The sequence below is a fragment of the Heterocephalus glaber genome, unplaced genomic scaffold (assembly GCF_053883595.1).
Source record: "Heterocephalus glaber isolate CG9 unplaced genomic scaffold, H.glaber_assembly_v1.0 deba00001600, whole genome shotgun sequence".
Lineage (NCBI taxonomy): Eukaryota > Metazoa > Chordata > Mammalia > Rodentia > Bathyergidae > Heterocephalus > Heterocephalus glaber.
Genome location: NW_028258372.1, coordinates 2,562,643 through 2,581,483, shown reverse-complemented (window position 1 = coordinate 2,581,483; position 18,841 = coordinate 2,562,643). Strand labels below are relative to the sequence as shown.

At 37.3% G+C, this 18,841-nt stretch overlaps 1 protein-coding gene across 2 annotated transcripts in view; it reads left to right on the top strand.

Moving 5' to 3' along the window:
* The window catches only part of Dtl (denticleless E3 ubiquitin protein ligase adapter), a 50,359-nt gene that overhangs the window by 17,136 nt on the left and 14,382 nt on the right, over nt 1-18,841 (top strand). For both annotated transcript variants that reach the window (XM_021265555.2, XM_013075338.3), the window contains exons 6-13: nt 2,713-2,778; nt 3,981-4,093; nt 5,402-5,475; nt 6,928-7,031; nt 7,334-7,438; nt 10,590-10,702; nt 15,827-15,916; nt 18,266-18,401. In XM_021265555.2, coding sequence (XP_021121214.1) covers nt 2,713-2,778; nt 3,981-4,093; nt 5,402-5,475; nt 6,928-7,031; nt 7,334-7,438; nt 10,590-10,702; nt 15,827-15,916; nt 18,266-18,401 — 801 coding nt within the window. The remainder of the gene's footprint in view (nt 1-2,712; nt 2,779-3,980; nt 4,094-5,401; nt 5,476-6,927; nt 7,032-7,333; nt 7,439-10,589; nt 10,703-15,826; nt 15,917-18,265; nt 18,402-18,841) is intronic.

The following is an 18,841-nucleotide window of genomic DNA, read 5'->3' as shown; positions in this document are numbered from 1 at the left end:
CTTTCCTTCCTCAAACTCCACTTCTTCTGGGACTCCAATTGCTCATTTACATGGCCTTTTGAAATTGTCCCATGAATCTTTGAGTTCTTTTCATTTTTTTTTCAATTTTCTTAAATTTGAAATATAATTAACATGTGGTCTTAGTCTACTTTCTGTAGCTGTAACAAAATACACGAGACAGGACTTTTTTTTTTTTTTTTTTGGTACCAGGGATCAAACTTGGGACCTTGCACTTGCGAGGCAGGCAGCAGAACCACTGAGCTAAGTCCCCGGTCCCAAGACAGGATAATTTAAAGAGTAGGGATTCAAACCATTCCATGTACCATTAAATTGCCCATTTTCAGTGCTTTTTAGTTTATTCAGAGTTGTGCAGCAACCCATTACAATCTATGTTTAGTGCATTTTCATCAGCCTGAAAGGAAACTAACCTACTAGCAGTTCTTTCTATCCACAACTCCCTTAGCCATATATAACCACTATACTATTTCTGTCTTTTTAGATTTGCCTATTCACCTTAATATATAAATGGAAAGATACAATATGTAGTCTTCTGTAACTAGCTTTTTTTAACTTAGCATAATGCTCATTTTCTCTACTTCAAATTGAGTGATTCCAATGGATCTGTCTTCAAGTTTAGTGACTTTCTGTGATCTCTCCATTCTGTTCTTAAACCTATCTAGTACATTTTTACCATTTCAGTTATCGTTATTCAGTTCTAAGATTTCTGTTTTTATAAATGGTTTCTGCCGAGATTTACTGTCTTTCCCTTAATTACAAGTGTATATTTGTTTACCTCACTTGACATAAATTGTATCTGCTTTACACAATCTAATCAACATCTGAGTTGTCTTAGAATTGGCTTCCATTGGTTTCTTTCCCCTTGAGAACAACTTGTTTTCCTGACTTTTTGTGAGTCAAGGGCATTGTGAATGGTATGTTGGATGTTAGGCTCTGGATTCTATTTATTGCTTAGAAAAGAGTTATCGTTTCTGTATTACCAGTCAGCTCATTTAGACTCAAATTGCAGACTGTCACACCTGCAATAAGGCAATGGCTTATATATGCCAATTCAGTTTTTTACTTTAAACCTCAGTCCATTCTCTTCTCCACATACAGCTCAGGGGTCAGCTAGACACTTGGGCTGAGTTTAAACACAGAATTAAGTGTTCTCTTTGTTCAGCTCTCTCACTCTACAGCTCTTGTTGCCATCTCCTTTTCCTGATTCCTCTGGCTTGAAGGATGGTAGGTTTTTCTGTGGGTATTTCAGCTGTCTGGTCCTAGTGCTGCAACTGTGGCTGCTCTCAAGTAAAACAACCAAAAATACCAGTAACTCATCCTAGGCCAATGGCTTGCTTTATTTAGATGTTGACTTTCCCTCCAAACTTGTATTGTCTTAGTATAAAAATGCTGAAATACATACGAAATTTGTGAAAGACATTGTCTCTGGGAATGGAATACAGGAGGGCCGAGGATGTAGCTCAGCAGCGCCACGCCTGCCTGGCAAGCTCAAGGTCCTGAGTTGGATCCCCGGTAGTGGGGGTGGGGTGGGTAAAAGAATGGAATATAGGAAAACATCAACTTATTTGTCATACTTTACTCTTTAAAATTAAGTATAAAAGAAACTATGCTTCCTGTGTGAAAGAGTGCGCACTTAACAAACTGCCTGTATTAGCTGTAAATTGGACAAAATAACCAAAAACAACTACCTGAGACCTCTATGGGGACTGAAAAAAAATGAAAGTGTGACATGTAGGCTCTGCAGTTACACTGCCAAGACTAAGTTTACAACTTCCTTATCTTCTCTGACCTTTACTAATTATTTTATGTAACTTTGAGAAAATTTACAGTGAAAGATTATTATCTAAAGTTATTATCTATAGTGGATTAACTAATGGTCAGTTTGGAACGGCCAGCTGAACTAAGTCAGTGTGGTTCTTTCTGGCCGTGGAAGACCCACCTGAGAATTTTTGCCAGCAGCTTGAAGGAGGACTGGAGGGAAGATTGTATGCTGTTGGTTTTCCTGGAGAACCTTGCCGGGGCAGATTTTCCTGATGTAAACGCTGCTGTTCTCGGCTGAGAAGCTCGGGTCCTCACTCTCTCTGGGTTGGCTGCTGTTTTTTTCAGGGGAACTCTGGTCTTCGCCTTGAGCATTGCTTCCTGGCTCCAGTGCAGATCCCTCAGCCTGGTGGGACACACCGTTCTCCTTGCTGCAGGCGCAGACTTTCTAGCTTCCACCACTGGCCTTTGGGCCTTCCAGGGCCATTGATAGGGACTTGCATGAGATGTTGCCTTGGGCTCTAGGCCTCTGGCTGGACTCGTGGGTGAAATTGCTGGGGGATTCAGGCCCTCAGCTGGATTCTTTGGCTGTCCAACGCATGGACAGATCTCTTGCACTCCTCTACATTTGACTTTTTGGGTGAATGTTATAAAATAATACTATAAACTATGTGTCCTGTATTAAATCTATTCCCTTGCAAACCCTTACTACAACAGTGTCTGAAGAAAATTTACACAGTGGGATCTTGAGTTCTTTGTAATCCCTTTTCATCATAGTTGCTTCTTATATTTGCTGTTGAGCCATATATTTTAAAAATTGTAATCACCAGTACCAAATTCAGTACCCAGCACAGAATACTCTAGAAATTAAGTTGAAATTTATGTGTCATTTTGTTAACCTCTTGCCAAACTATTCAGCTGTTCATTTCTCCTCAGCTGTGTTCTGTACAGGTGGAAGAGATGGCAACATTATGGTCTGGGATACCAGATGCAACAAAAAAGGTAACCTAGATCCGTTTTAATTTTGACAGAACTGGGATCCCATGCTTAATTTTGAACGAAGATGTTAGTGATTTCATCTGATCACCACCCGGGGGGCACATGTGCTCATCAACCCCTATTTCTACTCACTGTTCAATTTTCGTTGTACTAGTGATTATTGCAAGTCCTGTTACATTCATGTATTTACCCCATAATGTCTTCTGAATTATAATGCCATCTGCCTAAATTATTGATAGAATTTTATTAATGCATAGGCTCATTGAGTAAATGTCTTTTTAGCTTTGAAGAATGAGATTGGTTTAAATATAAGCTTATCTTCCATAAAGCAGATGATCATTGGCCTGTTTATTTTAAATTATTTATGGATTTTAAAAAATGTTAATCAGCTTCATTTTGTAGAGCAGTTTTAGGTTTACAGCAAAATTGAGCAGAAAGTAGAATTTCCACTTACCCCTACCCCCTAAACACAGCCTCCCCTATTTTCAGCATCCTCCACCTGAGTCATACATTTATTGAAACTGAGGATGAACCTACATCAACACATCATCGTCACCTGAAATCCATAGTAGACATGGTGTTATATATTCACTGGGCATCAACAAATGTATGGTGACATGTCTGTCATTATAAAGTCATAAAGAATAGTTTCACCACCCTAAAAATCTTCTGTGTTCTGTTCATCTCTACCTCCCCTCTAAGTGCTGGCAACCACTGATCTTTTCCCATCTCTGTAAGTTTTGCCTTTCCAGAATGTCTTATGGATGGAGTCAGAGTATATAGTATTTTCAGATTGCCTTCTTTTACTTAATAATATGCATTTAAGTTACCTTTGAGTCTTTATGGCTTTATCAAGCTCATTTCTGTTTAGTGTTGAATACTTTTGTGTTTGGATATGCCACTATTATCCATTCACCTGCTAAGGAGAGCTTGGTTGCCTCCATTTTTGGCCCTTATGAATAAAGCTAATTATAAGTGTGTGTGCGTGCGTGTGTGTGTGTATGTGTGTGTGTGTGTGTTGATATGTGTTCTTCATTTTTGTACATTATAATCTCACCACCAGAGATATGGTTCAGCTGGCTGTGCTGGTTTCCAATTTCACTAATCTGGTCAAAGTTACTTCATCTTGACGTTATATGTACAAATGTTGCACTCAGCATGACGTCAGAAAAGAATTAAATCAGTTTCCTGGGAATATCTTTCAGATGGGTTTTATAGGCAAGTGAACCAAATCAGTGGAGCTCATAATACCTCAGACAAGCAAACCCCTTCAAAGCCCAAGAAGAAACAGAATTCCAAAGGACTCGCTCCTTCTGTGGTAAGGTTTTAGAGATGGCATACATGTCTATAGACTTAACAATAGGATAGAATTGCATCTGAGGGAATAAAGATGGGCACTGTGGATTATGTGAATGAGAATCTTCATTTCCTTTTGTTATCAGTGGTTTATTATTCAGTACCTACAAAAATTGTTCTTAAAGTGCAGTGGGCATTAGTGTTATCTAGGGGACATGCTAAAAATTCAGCTTTCGGAGCATCACCCCAGAAATCTCCAAAGGTACATACCTGCGATACAATGTGCTTCAGTAGGAGAAGTGGAAGGTAGTTTGAAGAACCATATGAAGTACAAAGATAGTTTTTTAGTAGGGAAGAAAATCCCTGTTGCTTTCATGATGTAAACTATAGTAAAGATGGGAAATTTTTGTATATTTTTAAACATGTAGCAAAATACTTTTTTTTTTTTTTTTTTTTTTTGGTACCAGCAATCAAACTCAGGACCTTACGCACTGGAACCACTGAGCTAAATCCGCGGCCCATAGCAATATATTCTTAAATATTTTGAGAAACACTTGGGTAGAACAGAGAGCTAGCGGTACCCTAGTCAGAAGTTCAAACTATACCCATAATATATCTCTTTTCAGGAAAAAAAAAAGTATTGCCATTGATCTCACTTTCATGTGTTTCTGTCATATTCTTGGTTTGTAGGGTCCAAATAAATATTCCGGGGAAAATGTGATTACTAAAGCATGAGGCTGTAAAACTTCATACTGTACCCAGAACCCAGGCATGAGTGGAAACAGACAGTGGTCTGTACGGGCCAGATGAAGTGACAGCACATGACCTCTCAGAAAGTTAGATTCTGAGCTAAGAGAACTTGTTAGGTAGTAACAATTAGGATGTCAAACTCCCCTGAGCCCCTCTCACTTTTTCAAAGTATGTGATCTTCCATCCATAATTCTGTAGATGCTCCAATATGATAATTGGGGTAGGTAGCAATATTATATAGATGAAACAGGCACAGGAAAGTTAAATGAGTTTCCTGCAGATGCACAGTTTTATCAGTAGGGCTGAGTCAGAAAAATCAGTGAGCTCAAGGAAGTAAAATCTTTTGGTCTCCAGTTTGGTTTTGAGTACAAGTTAAAGTGTTAATGCTGCATGCTAGGATTTAATAATGGTTAGGCTATTTCCTTGGTAGCATATGTATCTAGGGCTGTTGGAAAGAGAAGATTTAGTCTAACTCAGTGTGGGTGAGGAAGCCATTTTCGTAGCACCTGGGTCTCTCAATGGTGAAGATAGTGCCCCAGACAAAATTCCCTTCTTTTCTTGTTCTTTCTTGTGCTATTAGGATTTCCAGCAGAGTGTTACTGTGGTCCTTTTTCAAGATGAGAATACATTAGTTTCAGCAGGCGCTGTGGATGGGTAAGAGACTTTATTTCTTGGTTCTTTTGATGACGTGCTGGGGAAGTTACCTATTCCCGTTATAATTGAACATGTATGCTTTTAACTTTTGACTTAGTGTCCCAGTTGAAAAACTAGATCATACTGGAAAATATCTAGTTGGAACTCTTTCTCAAATAATTAAATCAGTAATACATGTATCACACCTGACACTTTGTCTATCACAGAGAAACAGTGTTGGCTGCTGCTGCTGTTGCAGAGAAGAAATGACATGGCAGCTTGCTTACCTTATGCACTACAACTTCGTCACTGATCCTTACTTGGAGGAGTAAAATTTCTGTTATTTTGGATTGTATCTTTTCACGTGTAGGAATATCTTTAAAAGAAGAAGCCTGGTTTGGGGCATGTACCTGGTATTTCTGAGCATAATCTAGATTTATCTTAAGGCTTAAATACTTTCACACACTTGCCATCATGGTTGATCTGGATTTTTGGCTTCCAGATAATTCTGTGATCTTGTTCATTGATTACTTTATAAAAAATGAATTCTTCATGTATAGGGACTTTTAAAATCTTTTTGTTTAAGGACTTGTTAACATGTTCCTGCCAGCTCAGACCACCAGTGGTACATGTGTGCCTCCCCTCGGGCAGCTTGTACCACCCGATGGGTCGATCTGTCCCTTCCGCCCAGCAGCAAGACATACGAATTACATCCCTATCGTGAAAGTGTTAACGCATACTTCTTTGCCCATTTCCAAATGCATCGCTGCTTTCAAAATTTTTAATTTATAAAGATTATGGCTGACTAAACTAAGATTTCCATTGTTTCTTCTGGACACTTTTATCCTTCTGTGAAACAAATTCTTGCCAGGAATAAAGGATTACCTGAGAGCTGTTAGTTGTGCTTGTGAAAGTTGCTCCATTTGCTTCCAAAGATGCTGCCATTTTAAACCAAACTCATGTTTTCAGACAAAACACACACTAGAAGTAGGGGCTTAAGATATTTACCACAATAGACTAAATGAGAAAATATTTTCCTGTTTCACAGGACAATTTGTTTAGACTATATTACTGAAGGAGTTATGTATAGATATAACTATAGGAACAGAGTTTGCTACTTAGGATGTCAAAGGATATATGCAGAATATTAAAGATTTAGGAAGTACTTTTCTAAAACAATGGAACAGTGACTATCAGCATCCAACTTCATCTTCCTTTTCCGCTCCCTTGAAGTCAACTCCAGTAACCCATCACTAGGTCAAATCACATCTGTTTCCGTTTTGTCAGAATTATAAGCCTAACACTGGAAACAATGGTGTAAAATAGTTCAATTTGTTTCCCAATGAGGTGTCCTTATTGTACCTGGTAGAAGTACCAGAAGAGTTAGATTAAAAGTCATTTCACATTTGATGTAAGTGAAGTTGTTTGGGGTGAGAGAAAGTCTACCAAGTAACTATTTGTTTTGGTTTTTAGGATAATCAAAATATGGGATTTACGCAGGAATTATACTGCTTATCGGCAAGAACCCATAGCATCCAAGTCCTTCTTGTACCCAGGTAGCAGCACTCGAAAACTAGGTAAGCCTCTGAATAGACTGGTACTTTTTGGAGGAGGTGTGAATTTCTGTTTAAAATTTTTTTTAAAAAATTTTTTATTAGGCTAGTTTCAGAATATAGACCAGAGAAACTCTTAATATGTGTCATCCTTCAAACTTCAACAGATAAAACTCAGATTTTTGATTTGAATATATTTTGAGGACCAAAAATTCTACTGTCTCAGTCTGATATTCTTGTTTGATGATCTATTTTTGCCTTTGCATTTTAGCCCCAGGTCTCTTTATCGTCATCAGGACATGATAACTTAAATTTCCTTTTCTCAGGATATTCCAGTCTGATTTTGGATTCTACTGGCTCTACTTTATTTGCTAACTGCACAGATGACAACATCTACATGTTCAATATGACTGGATTAAAGACCTCTCCAGGTAAGATATTAGTGATTCATGTTCTCTTACCAGGAAGCTAATAGGACTTTTTTGTTGATGATTTAATTTTTTTAAAAACCAAACTTAATAAGCCATATGAGGACTTCAGTGTCTAATTAGTTCCAGTGATGTTTACATCAAGGTACTTTCCCGTGACCATTTCACTAGTAACCAGTCCTGCTCTACCTGCTGACTTGATTTCATTTACTAGTGCCTCTCCTGATATAAGGCCTTTTGAACTGTATTTAGAATTATCACTATTCTATTCTGCAAGCTTTTGGGCTAAAAAGCTGTTCTGCTCAACTTTTGTCCTTTTGGGGGCCATTAGTTAAAATTACAGAGCTGGGGCTATAGTTCAATGGTAGGACACTTTCCTAACGTGCATGAGGCCCTAGGTTCGATCCCCAGCACCACACACACACTAGGGGGCTGAATTTTCAGATCTTCCCAAATAGTTCCACCTTCCCTCAGCCTTCTCTTTAATGTTGGACAGTAGCCATTTTATCTTCATTTTTTTTTCTCAATGCCACCTTTCCTTTTATCCTAAAGAATATAAATGTAGAATCTCATACTAATAAATGATATTTAATAGATAAATGACATTTAATAAAACTAAATAAATGATATTTTAAAAGATAAACCCAAGTTTGTCGAACATGCTTTAAGAAGGTTGTGTTACATTATTTTTTAAAATAGTAGTAATGACTTAAGAAAGCTATGTATTAGTGTCCTCGATCTTCCTCAGGCCTCGCTGTCAAAACACTTTGAATTCCGTGACCCAAGCCCAGATTTACTTAGTTCCCAGTATAGTAGGATATGCTAATAAGACATCTCAAAGTAGTATAGAACTTTGTTCATTTTGCCTTGATCTTGGAAAGGTTTCCAAAGATTTCCCCTTGCAATCTCATTAGGACTTTAGTATCTGTGGCAGCATCATCGTTGGCACTTCCAGTGCCTGAGATTGGGCCTGATGTTTTTGAAACAAGAGCAAGAGTATTTGGAAAAGGGAAGAGGTTTTGTGATTTTTTTTGTTTTGTTTTGTTTTCCTTAAAGGAATTAGAACTTGGATAGCTGCTGATTTAGTTAATCATTTAAAATAGACCTCCAAGTTTTTCCTTAAAAGATAAATCCTAGGTGGGCATGGTGGCACTCGCCTGTAGTTCCAGAACTCAGGAGGCTGCGACAGGAGTATTGTCATGAGTTCAAGACCAGCGTGACCTATATGGAAAGACCCTGTCTTAAACCCTCCCCTACAAAAAAGATAAAGCCTGATCATGATTATAATATCAGACGTGCAAGAGTTCTTTTCTATTTTTCCTACAGTGTGACACTGAAAGGACCTTGAATTTAGTTTGTCCATGTGCCATCAAATGCTTTGCTAGTTACTTAGTAACTTTTTCTCCTAAAATAATTTTGTTCTCAAAGATAGACGGATAGATTAATTTGTTCCTTAGAATTTGAATGATGGCTTGGGTGGGGGAGGGGGTGTGATATGTGATATGTGGTCCTTACTTGGTTTTTTCAAGACTTTAGAAAGATCCTGGACTCAATTACCATATTTTAGTCACAGTTTTATACTAAGTGATATTCCTAAGGATGACTCTAAAACAGTTTTAAGAGCCCAAATCATCAAAGAAAGAATAAATTGAGCCAATTAGGTTTCAGAAAGATTCTTAGCAAGATTGAAACATTTATAGTGTATTTCATACTGGTCTTATTTTTATTTTATGAAAAAATAAAACAAAATTTCATAACCAAATAAGAATAACAATAGTTATTACACTGTATATCATTATTTCAAAGTAGTTAGACTACAAGACATAAACCAAAAAGATTCTTAAAAAAAACACATAACAAAACTTTCTTTTCAACAAATGTTATTTATTTTCAAGTCTTTATCAAATTACCATAAACACAAACACAATAAAACATCATACCAGCCTTTTCTTAGACCAGCAGAGGGCAATAAATACTTCGAGGTTTTGTGGGAAATTCAGTCTATAGTTTTCTATGTATAGTTGTATAGTTGTATAGTTGAAGAAGATGAACAATTATAGTTTTGGAGCAGTGTTCACAATAAAGGAGCCTCTTTATTTTTCAGGAATTTTTCTATTACAGCAAGTTTATGATACATGTATCTGAATTGATTAATATCCTGCTTAACTTTCACAGTAAAAATGTCTATGTGGGGAGTATTCGATTTGCAGACTTGAAAGCTATAAATACAAAATTCTTTTCCATTTAGTGTAGCAAAAAGAAAGAATTTCTGTGAGCACTTATGGAAAGCTAAGTCCCTTACTGATACGTCCCTCCCTCTTAAAAGTAGTATGATTTTTCCCCCTGCCTAAAATTATCCTTAAGTTCTCCAGTAAATGAAATTTTCTCTTATATTTCTTGAAGTGTTCTGATGCCAGAAGCCTCAGGTTTTGTCTTCCTTAGAAAAAAAGACCTTGTCAAGAGCATATTGAGCTAGATATGGTAACTGGTGTAGTGAGAAGGTGAACCCTAACCTTGTGTCTCATCTCCACTAGCTGCTTCACTATTCGGCCTGTTGGCAGTAAGGTTTACCTCCCAGATAAGCTTTCAGTAAGTTTTAGTCAGAATTCACATGATCTTTTTTACCAATTATTACCTATTCATGGAAAAAATACTTGGATTTACTGTGTTCAAAACATAGTAAAATCTAGAGTAGAAGACCAAGATATGAAATGTATCTTAAAGAGGTTTGAGGTCTCTGAGAAGTAAGACCAAAGTATAATGCAGAGGAAAAAGCCCTACCCTGGGGTAGAGAGAGAGTCTCATCTTCATTTCCTACAGGATTGGCATTGTCTACATTGTTTGCCCTTAAGAATGTTTTTCATCACATTTCTCTCACATGGCATCACCAGATCTGTACAGTTTGTTTAGGCCAACTTCATGGGGGAGTCTAAAATAAAGACTTTTTTAGGGATTCCCTTTTTTGCCTAATGTCCAGTTCCCGGTCACCTGGTGAATGAAGCTATCTTGACCATGTGCTTCAGTAGTCAATACGGTGACAGAACTTGTTGGGACACATGTATGTACCTACACACACGTACTGTCTGTGTTTATCTGAACATTTGAACACTGGAAATAACAAGAACGGAGTAATCTTATTTTTCTTTTCTGGCAGTGGCTGTCTTCAGTGGACACCAGAACTCTACTTTTTATGTAAAATCAAGTCTTAGTCCTGATGACCAGTTTTTACTCAGTGGTTCAAGTGATGAAGCTGCCTACATCTGGAAGGTAGGTTGTCAGCTTCCCCCACAGTTAATTATTTTTGTCCAATATGAGGTGAATTTAATGTGAACACATACTATGAACTTTTCTGCATCAGATGTTTGTTAAAAGCTGCTTCTCACCTTTTAATATATCTGAAACCTTGCTAGCAAAGAACATAGGCACTTTTATTATGGCCAAGGCTCATCAGAAGCTGATAGTCCATATCCTCCACTTCATAGGTTGTCAGGAAATTGGGAATGAGATGGGTAGTGAGGGGCTAGGGTGCAGCTCAGGGGTGCAGTGTTTGCTTGGTGCACCTGTGGCATTCGATTGAGTCCTGTGCTGCCTCTACTCTGTGTTTTCCACTCTACTTCAAAGTAGAATACTTTAATTCTCAATATCTCGCACTCGAATCACCCATAGGACCTTGCATGAAACAGTCACTGGAATGTTTGTATACTAGTTATATTCTTTTCTCTCTCATAATTAGCCTTCAGGCTCACAAAATAGATGTGGTTGCCATATATATATATATATATATATATATATATATATATATATATATATATATTTAATAATTTTATTAAACAGGGTCTTTTACATGACTACTAAAAGCTAAGAAATTTAAAGTTACCCATTTGAAGTCTAATCAAGAAAAAGTCATGGGGGAATTATAAAAGTGACTTCAGGGACCGGGAATTTAGCTCAGTGGCACCACCCCTGCCTCACAAGTACAAGGTTCTGTGTTCAATTTCTGGTACAAAAAGAAAGTGACTTCAGTATATCTACAGTTGCAAGAATGTAGCACTACCTTTTTGACAACTTTTAATAACAAAATCCTAAACGGTCACAAGGTGGAGATATTGTTCTACCCAAGATACTTTATAGTGGGCCTGCTACTTTTCCCAGCACATTCCTTTCTTTTATTTATGGTATTTTAAATGAAACTCTACTTAGAAAGTATACACTAGAGACTCTTTCTTATGAAAATAGGTTTTACCTAGTTGCCTCTTTATAAAATTCTTGAGCTTTAAACTTTATCAGTATACATTGCTCGTACTAATGCCTCTGTCTCATACTTTAAATTTTGAGTTTTAAATTTAGTCTTATTCTTATTTTTCTTTTTGTTTTTTTTCCTTCCCTTACTGTCTTAGCTACATTCTTTTCTCTACTTTGACCCTCAACTTTTATTCCTACCACAAGTCTGTATCTTTTGAAGTTTATTCTTAAAAGAAAACAACTAACTCAAATTTCTTTTCTTTTTTTTTTTTTTTTTTTGCTACCGGGGATCAAACTCGGGATCTTGTGCTTGTGAGGCAGATGGTGGAACCACTGAGCTAAATCCCTGGCCCAAAAACTAACTCAAATTTCATACCAAAAATCATAATAAAGAATTATGCAAAAATGCCTATGTACCAGTCATACTTTTAAAATCATTTTAGATTATAAAATATGCATACACATAATTACGTATATAATTATATGTTGTGTGTGTACAGATTTCTTAAAAAATAATTTTCTTGCCAATTCTTAAAGTTCCTTCAGCTTTCTTCTATAGCACAAGGAACTTTTAAGACTTTTGTTTTAGTGAATGAAAGTTAAGGGCATACTTCCCTTTAAAGACACAGATGAAAGATACTTGGCTGCTGTTTCTAACCCATTTTCAGACATCTAGTCAGTGGCCACCACATACATGGGTGACCCCTTCTGAATTCCTAGGCTTGGTCACATGTTCCTGCTGAATGACGTGGTTCAGACGTGATGTTCTTCTCCTTGTCCACACATAACTCCTTGTACAGGCCCTGATATTTGAGATCCTGGCAAGCTTGCTGCTCCTAAAATTGAATTTGCCCAGTGAGGTGGCTCAGTTTCTCTTTTCCATGATTGAAAAAAAAAAAAGAGTGGGTGATCATGTAAAGGTAATTCTACACAAGATGAATGTCCAGGTTGGTAGGTGTCTTATAATTCTGTGCCTGATATGTTAGAATTCTTTTTAAGCATTGGAATTTTTCCCTGCCAAGAAAACCCATGGGCATAAGAAAGCAGTAAAAGAGAAGAGTTTTACGACAGAAGAGAATGGCCTTTTAATCTTTACTACTATCACAGGGATGGGAGATGTAAGAGATTCAGACTCTCTGATACTGAGGCTTGAGACTTTAAAAGATTTAACATTCTCCTTTTTAATTTTCCTACCCAGTGGCCCACCCCCAGGCCTCCCTCACTTTCCTGGTTTGTTTCTGAACAGCTACTGATTGAAGTGGTTATAAATAAACTGATTGAAGTGGTTATAAATAAACTGACTTGGCACAGCCATTCCTCTGCTGACTGGAGAAACATTTAGCCTGACACTTTAGGAAGTGTAAATGATCTCATGGCAGAGATAAAGATTAGATTTGGTTTCCAACTGGGCAGAGTAAGGAGATTTTGTGAGGAAAAGTGCTGATCTTTTTTTGTGTGTTTAGGCACACAAAATGCTTTATAAACTCTGAAGGTTAGAGCCATTTACTTCTAAAGGTACCTTCATAGTTTTAATTTTGAGATTCCTTATGCCTTGGAAGCCTTCATTCTGTAAGAATATTTAGGAAAGGCCAGTTTTCTGTGTGTGATTATCCCCAAAAAGCTTGAATGTAGATGTCTCTTGGGCTTATTAGTCTCTTTCCAACTTAAAAGGAAAGGGAGGCTTTTAAAAAATAAAATCATATAATTATGATTATGATAATTTTTATAATATCAAAGTGAATTCATACTGCACCAGGTTCACCACTGTAATTATTTAAAGTATCCAATTCCGTAGTTTTTAGTACAATCACAGAGTTGTGCAACTATTACCACTAATTTCCAAGTGTTTATCACACCAGAAAGAAACTCCATCACCTTTAATAATCACTATCCATGCTCCCCTTCCCCCAACTGCTAACTGCATTCTCTCTGTATGGATGTCCCTATTTGGATATTTCATACAAATGGATCACACAGTAGGCAACATTCTGTGTCTAACTTCTTTCTCCTAGCATAATGCTATCCAGGTTCAGGCACATAGCATTTATAGTACTTCGTTTATTTTTATGGTTAAATAATATTCCATTATATAGATAGAGCACATTTTGTTTATCCATATGTCAGTTGATACTCATTTGAGTTCTTTCTACTTTCTGACTTTATGATTGAAGCTGCTGTGAACATTTTTGTATGAGTTTTTGTTTGAATGTATTTTCATTTCTCCTTTGGTATATATACCTAAGAGTAGAATTGCCTGGTCACATGACATTTAAGTCTGTTTAATTTTTTGAGGAACCGTCCCCCACTTTTAATGCTATGTAAACTTCCTGGCTTACGATATTCAATTAATAAACTCTGGCTTTTATTTTCATTATTATTACCTTATTATGAAATTGTAGAAAATTTTTCCCAAGGTCTTTTCTTTTTTCTCTGAGACCATATAGAGAGTATAAAAAATATGCACACACATTCTGTTGGTGGATATTCAATTTTCCTTGAATACACATTTAGATCTCTTAAATATTTTAATACAAAAACTAAGGAAGAAGCAGTATGTTGGAATGAAAAGCTAGAAACAATCAGCAGGGTAAACCAGTGGAAGAGAATAATGTATCCCTGTGAGGCCTGTTCAAAAGAACATGTGGGTTTCCTCTCCCTTTTGCCTGCAGAGCTGGGGATCAAACTCAGGGCCTTGCACATGTGAGGCAAGCGCTCTACCATTGAGCCACATCCCCAGCCCTTTTTCCCTTTTAACTTCTTGGTACCAGACCCGTTTGGTGCTTGGGTAAAGAACTTAATGGACTGGGACCTCCAAATGCAGCAGGTGGGACCATGTCTGTGACTGCTGGGATAGCCAGAGGCCATCTTAAAAATCCCTTGTCAGATGTGGTACCCTGGAGAGAATGACTTACTGTCTCTGTGGTGTTACAGATCTTTGTGGATATAGGAAAGGCTTCCTTCTCTGTTAAAGTTTAATTAACTTGGCAAGGCAAATTAGACTCTGCTCTCTGTCTTCTTTTGCCTTTTGAATTGAGGCATATGTGCCATGCAACCCCAGGGAGGAGGAGGAATAATTGCGCTGGATAACCGTATGAATCAGCATCACATCTCTTAACTACATTCTGAGGAATCTATTAGTTTACTTAGTCATTCTCACAACTGTTCTCTCCAGAATTGCCCCCACTTTCTCCATACAAATGAGCCATGATTCAGAAGCTCAGAAAAATTAAGAGAATAATTTGTCAGCTCCAAGCTCCTTGCTTTTCAGAGAAACATACTAATAGTAGTTATGTGAGTTTGTGTTCTTCGTGACCGCTCTCAACTGCATCAGCTATACGATACTATCAAATGCATGGCACTGGTAGCATCCAGTGATAGGAAAGTAGGATTTCTAGTCCAATGTGCAGTACAACACAATGTGACCTTTGCACATTAAGAGATGTAAAATGTGGTGAGACTCACTTGAAAATGTAAAATTTCTTTAGATTCACTGAAATAAAATTTTAGAGGCAAAATATTTTTCTACAAAAGCGCCATGTAAAATCCAACTTATATCCCTTCAAAATGAAGGCGTATTTCTTTGGATTTTGGTAAAGTTCATTGGGTCTTCTTTTGGAAGGAAGACTGTCCTTTTGTCCCAAGAGAGCTGGTTGCATGTTTTAAGCCCCCTCAAGCTTCACAGTGAATTAGTGTTCCCGGAAGTAGCTGACTAGATAAGGCCTGGAAATATCCAGGCTATATGAAAGCAGAACTCAGCTCACTTGAAGCACATTGCCTGTCATCTTTGCTTCACCTTTCTAGAAAGTTCACTAGCTAAGGGAAAAGGGACAGTGTCCATCTTGAATTTTAATCAAAAGAGATATATGTAGCTAGGTAGTCTTGATTTGAAATAAGAATTATCCTGGGATCTAACCTCATGTTCTTTACTTATCTAGACTATTTTCATTGTATTCCCTCAGATCAGTGACAGAAATACTCCACTGGAACTCTTTTTTTCTGAACTGTACTTAAGCCGGTTTAGGTGCCTTTGCTAACAACCCTAAAGCCCTCTGTGGCACAATTACAGAAATTCAGAGCCTCTGCCTGGGAGACCTAAGGCTGGCCTGACACTGCTCTGCTGACTTTTGTATCTCTCTCTGACTGGGCTAGGTCTCTGCATCCTGGCATCCGCCTACAGTGCTCCTGGGCCATTCTCAAGAGGTCACGTCTGTGTGCTGGTGTCCATCTGACTTCACAAAGGTTTGTGAACAAGTCTGTGTAATTGGTTTAAAAGTAGATCAGAGTTTTGTAGGTTTTCTCAAGGTTTGTTTGAGAGACAGAAGCTGTCTTAAAATTCCTTTCATGTATGACATATGATGTTTTGGGGGTTTGTTACCTATTGTTCCCACCTAGATTTTTATTTTTACCTTTAAAGATTTAAAAATTGTAGAGGTCACCGAGGGTCTATATCAGCATTACTTCTACATACTCTGCCTTTCTCTTAACAATAGAAAAATCATCTTAAGCACTAAAGGAATAAGGGTGAATTGGTAGTCATTCCTCTTCTAGTATCAAATTGGATTTTAACTGAAAATTTCATTTTAAGATCTAAGGTGACAAAACAATCTCAGATTAGAACTAGTCTTTTTCACTTTCTACATATTATCAATGTGTGTTAAAGGTAATATCTTGACTATTCTTCACAGTCCAATTTGGGTTTTCGCATATGACTAATACAGTGGCTCCTGTGACGTTTACCTGTAGTTAAACTTTTTGGAAAAAGTGGGCCTGAGATGTTTTAGACAGTCTGGAAAGAAAATATGCCTACCTTTTAATTTTTTATGGTAAATATGTGACACTAAAACCTAAAATGTAGAAAGGCCAGAAACATAAACTCCATGTATATATAGCAATTTCATGTTACAGTAGCCCAAGTTCCACTCATCTTCCCAGTCCTCGTTGCCTATGATCTTTGGTATTCTGTGTTCCACAGGAAGTCTCACTTCAGTGGCAGTCTCCTCTTTTTATGTATGATGTTTTGAGGTTTTGTTGCCTGTTGTTCCCACCTAGGTTCTTTGTGTTTTTGTTTTTAGCTTCTAGGAACTTGCTATAGTCTGGCCTGTTTGTGGCATCCCTGCTAGCTTTCTAATACCGCTATGGATTTCTCCTCATTTTTCTCTTCCTGTTACCATTTCAGTGATCTGCTTCATGGCAGGCCTTTTTTTTTTTTTTTTTTTTATCATTTCTTGAATCATCCATAATTACATCCCAATGACATTTTTTTCCTCTGTGATTCCATGTAATTTCCAGTAAAATATATGCTTTTAATGCAAGATATTGTATCTTCATGGAACTCACTAAGATGAATGGTTTTTTAATTACTCGGTTGATTATGTAACCTTCTTTTCAGCCGTCACGTATTATCCTTATTTCCCATGAGAGAAGAGAGCATCCAAAGAAATGGCAAGGCTGATTGCCTATACTAACTGAGTGATTTTTCATCAGCCTTGAATTAAGGGCATAGAATATGGTACTCTGGACAAATAATTTTATTCTCGTTTTTCAGATGAGATTATTTGAGTTGAAGGTTTTTTGTATTGTGAGGATTAAATAAGATAAAGAATATAAATTATCAGACATATACTAGCTGCTCTGTAAATAATTGCTGTAATTGTCACAAATGACAATGTGTAGGATTCCAAACATTTCTTCTTGAGCAGTTAAATATGTAGTATCTTCTTGTGGCCTCCCAGTAAGGAAAGGAAAAAGTTGCCAGTCTCTTGGGGGCCAGGACTTAAGAGAACGTGTGTTCTTTTTTTCCTCTCCCTTTAGTGACTGAAATAGAGAAATTGTATAAACAAATGCTGGAGAATAACTCTGGTACCAGTGGCCATTTGCCACAGGCTCTTCAAGTTAGACTTTCTCTGCCATAAAAGGCTTGGGACCACAATCAGGAATGGTCAGATATTTTTGAAGGGGCAAAGGTTATTTTTAACATTTCTGCCTAGTGGACTTGTTTCCCCAGATTGCTCCTTTACCTATCTGAAAAAGAATCTCAAAGGAATGGTTTCATTGTAGTCGTCATGGCCTACTAGAGTCATGGGCTAAGCTTCGTCTTGGAAATGACCCCGCTACTTTAGCAATAAGCAGAACAGGCAGAATTCAAAAGAAAATCGTACAATGTGGTGATATACGCTGATTTTGACAGAAAGAGGGTGAAAGGTATACTAACTATGTAATTCACAGTCGGCGTAGAAGGTGGTGAAGGTGCAACTTGCTCAGCTTCTTGGGGACAAAATGAGCCTGCCATAGAACCTTAGGCTAGGCAACAAATGACTGATGACGAAAAGTTGTTATCAGTAAGTATATGAAGAAGAAACTAGAGGTAACTTCTTTGAAAATTCAGAATGATTTTCAAGAACTTCAACCAATGGAAAAATATATGATCAAGGAGTGAAAGAATATGATCTTTCAAATATCATTTTCTGTATCTTAAATTAGGGCAGACAAAATACTTCTCCAGTCATGAGCCCTTAGGGTACATCTGTTGTTTACTTTGTTGTAAATCTTTGATTGAAATTTCATCACTCCTTTCCTGCTGCTCCTTAGATTGCTACCTGCTCTGATGACAACACATTAAAAATCTGGCGCTTGAATAGAGGCTTAGAGGAGAAACCAGGAGCAGATAAGCATCCCATAGTGGGTTGGGCCTCTCAGAAGAAGAAAGAGACGAGAGCCGGTCTAGGTAAGGATATCATACATTTTCTTAAGATTTTTTTTAGGGTTTCATTGGTTTAGTCCTACAGTAAATAATGGTAGGCTATATTTGATTTGTTCTGGTATGTTTTTTAAGAAAAGCACCATCTTCTTGACATTTGTTCTTTTCAAAAATATTTTTTGAGTGCTACTATATGTATCATCTCCAGGGCAGTGGAATACAGTGATGGATTTATGCAACAGATAACTTCCAGAACATGATCTGTGTGGACACTGCTCTTAGCCTGAAGACTCAACAGTGAACAAAATATTTTTAAATCCCAAAGATATAAACAGCTTACGTATTAGTATGAAAGGCAATAAATAACATGAAGTAAAATACCTACTGTGTCAAATAGTGCTTGGCAGTAGGTGCTTGTGAAAAAGGAAAACAGGCAGAATGCCAAAGCCGTGTTAAAGTTTCTGTTA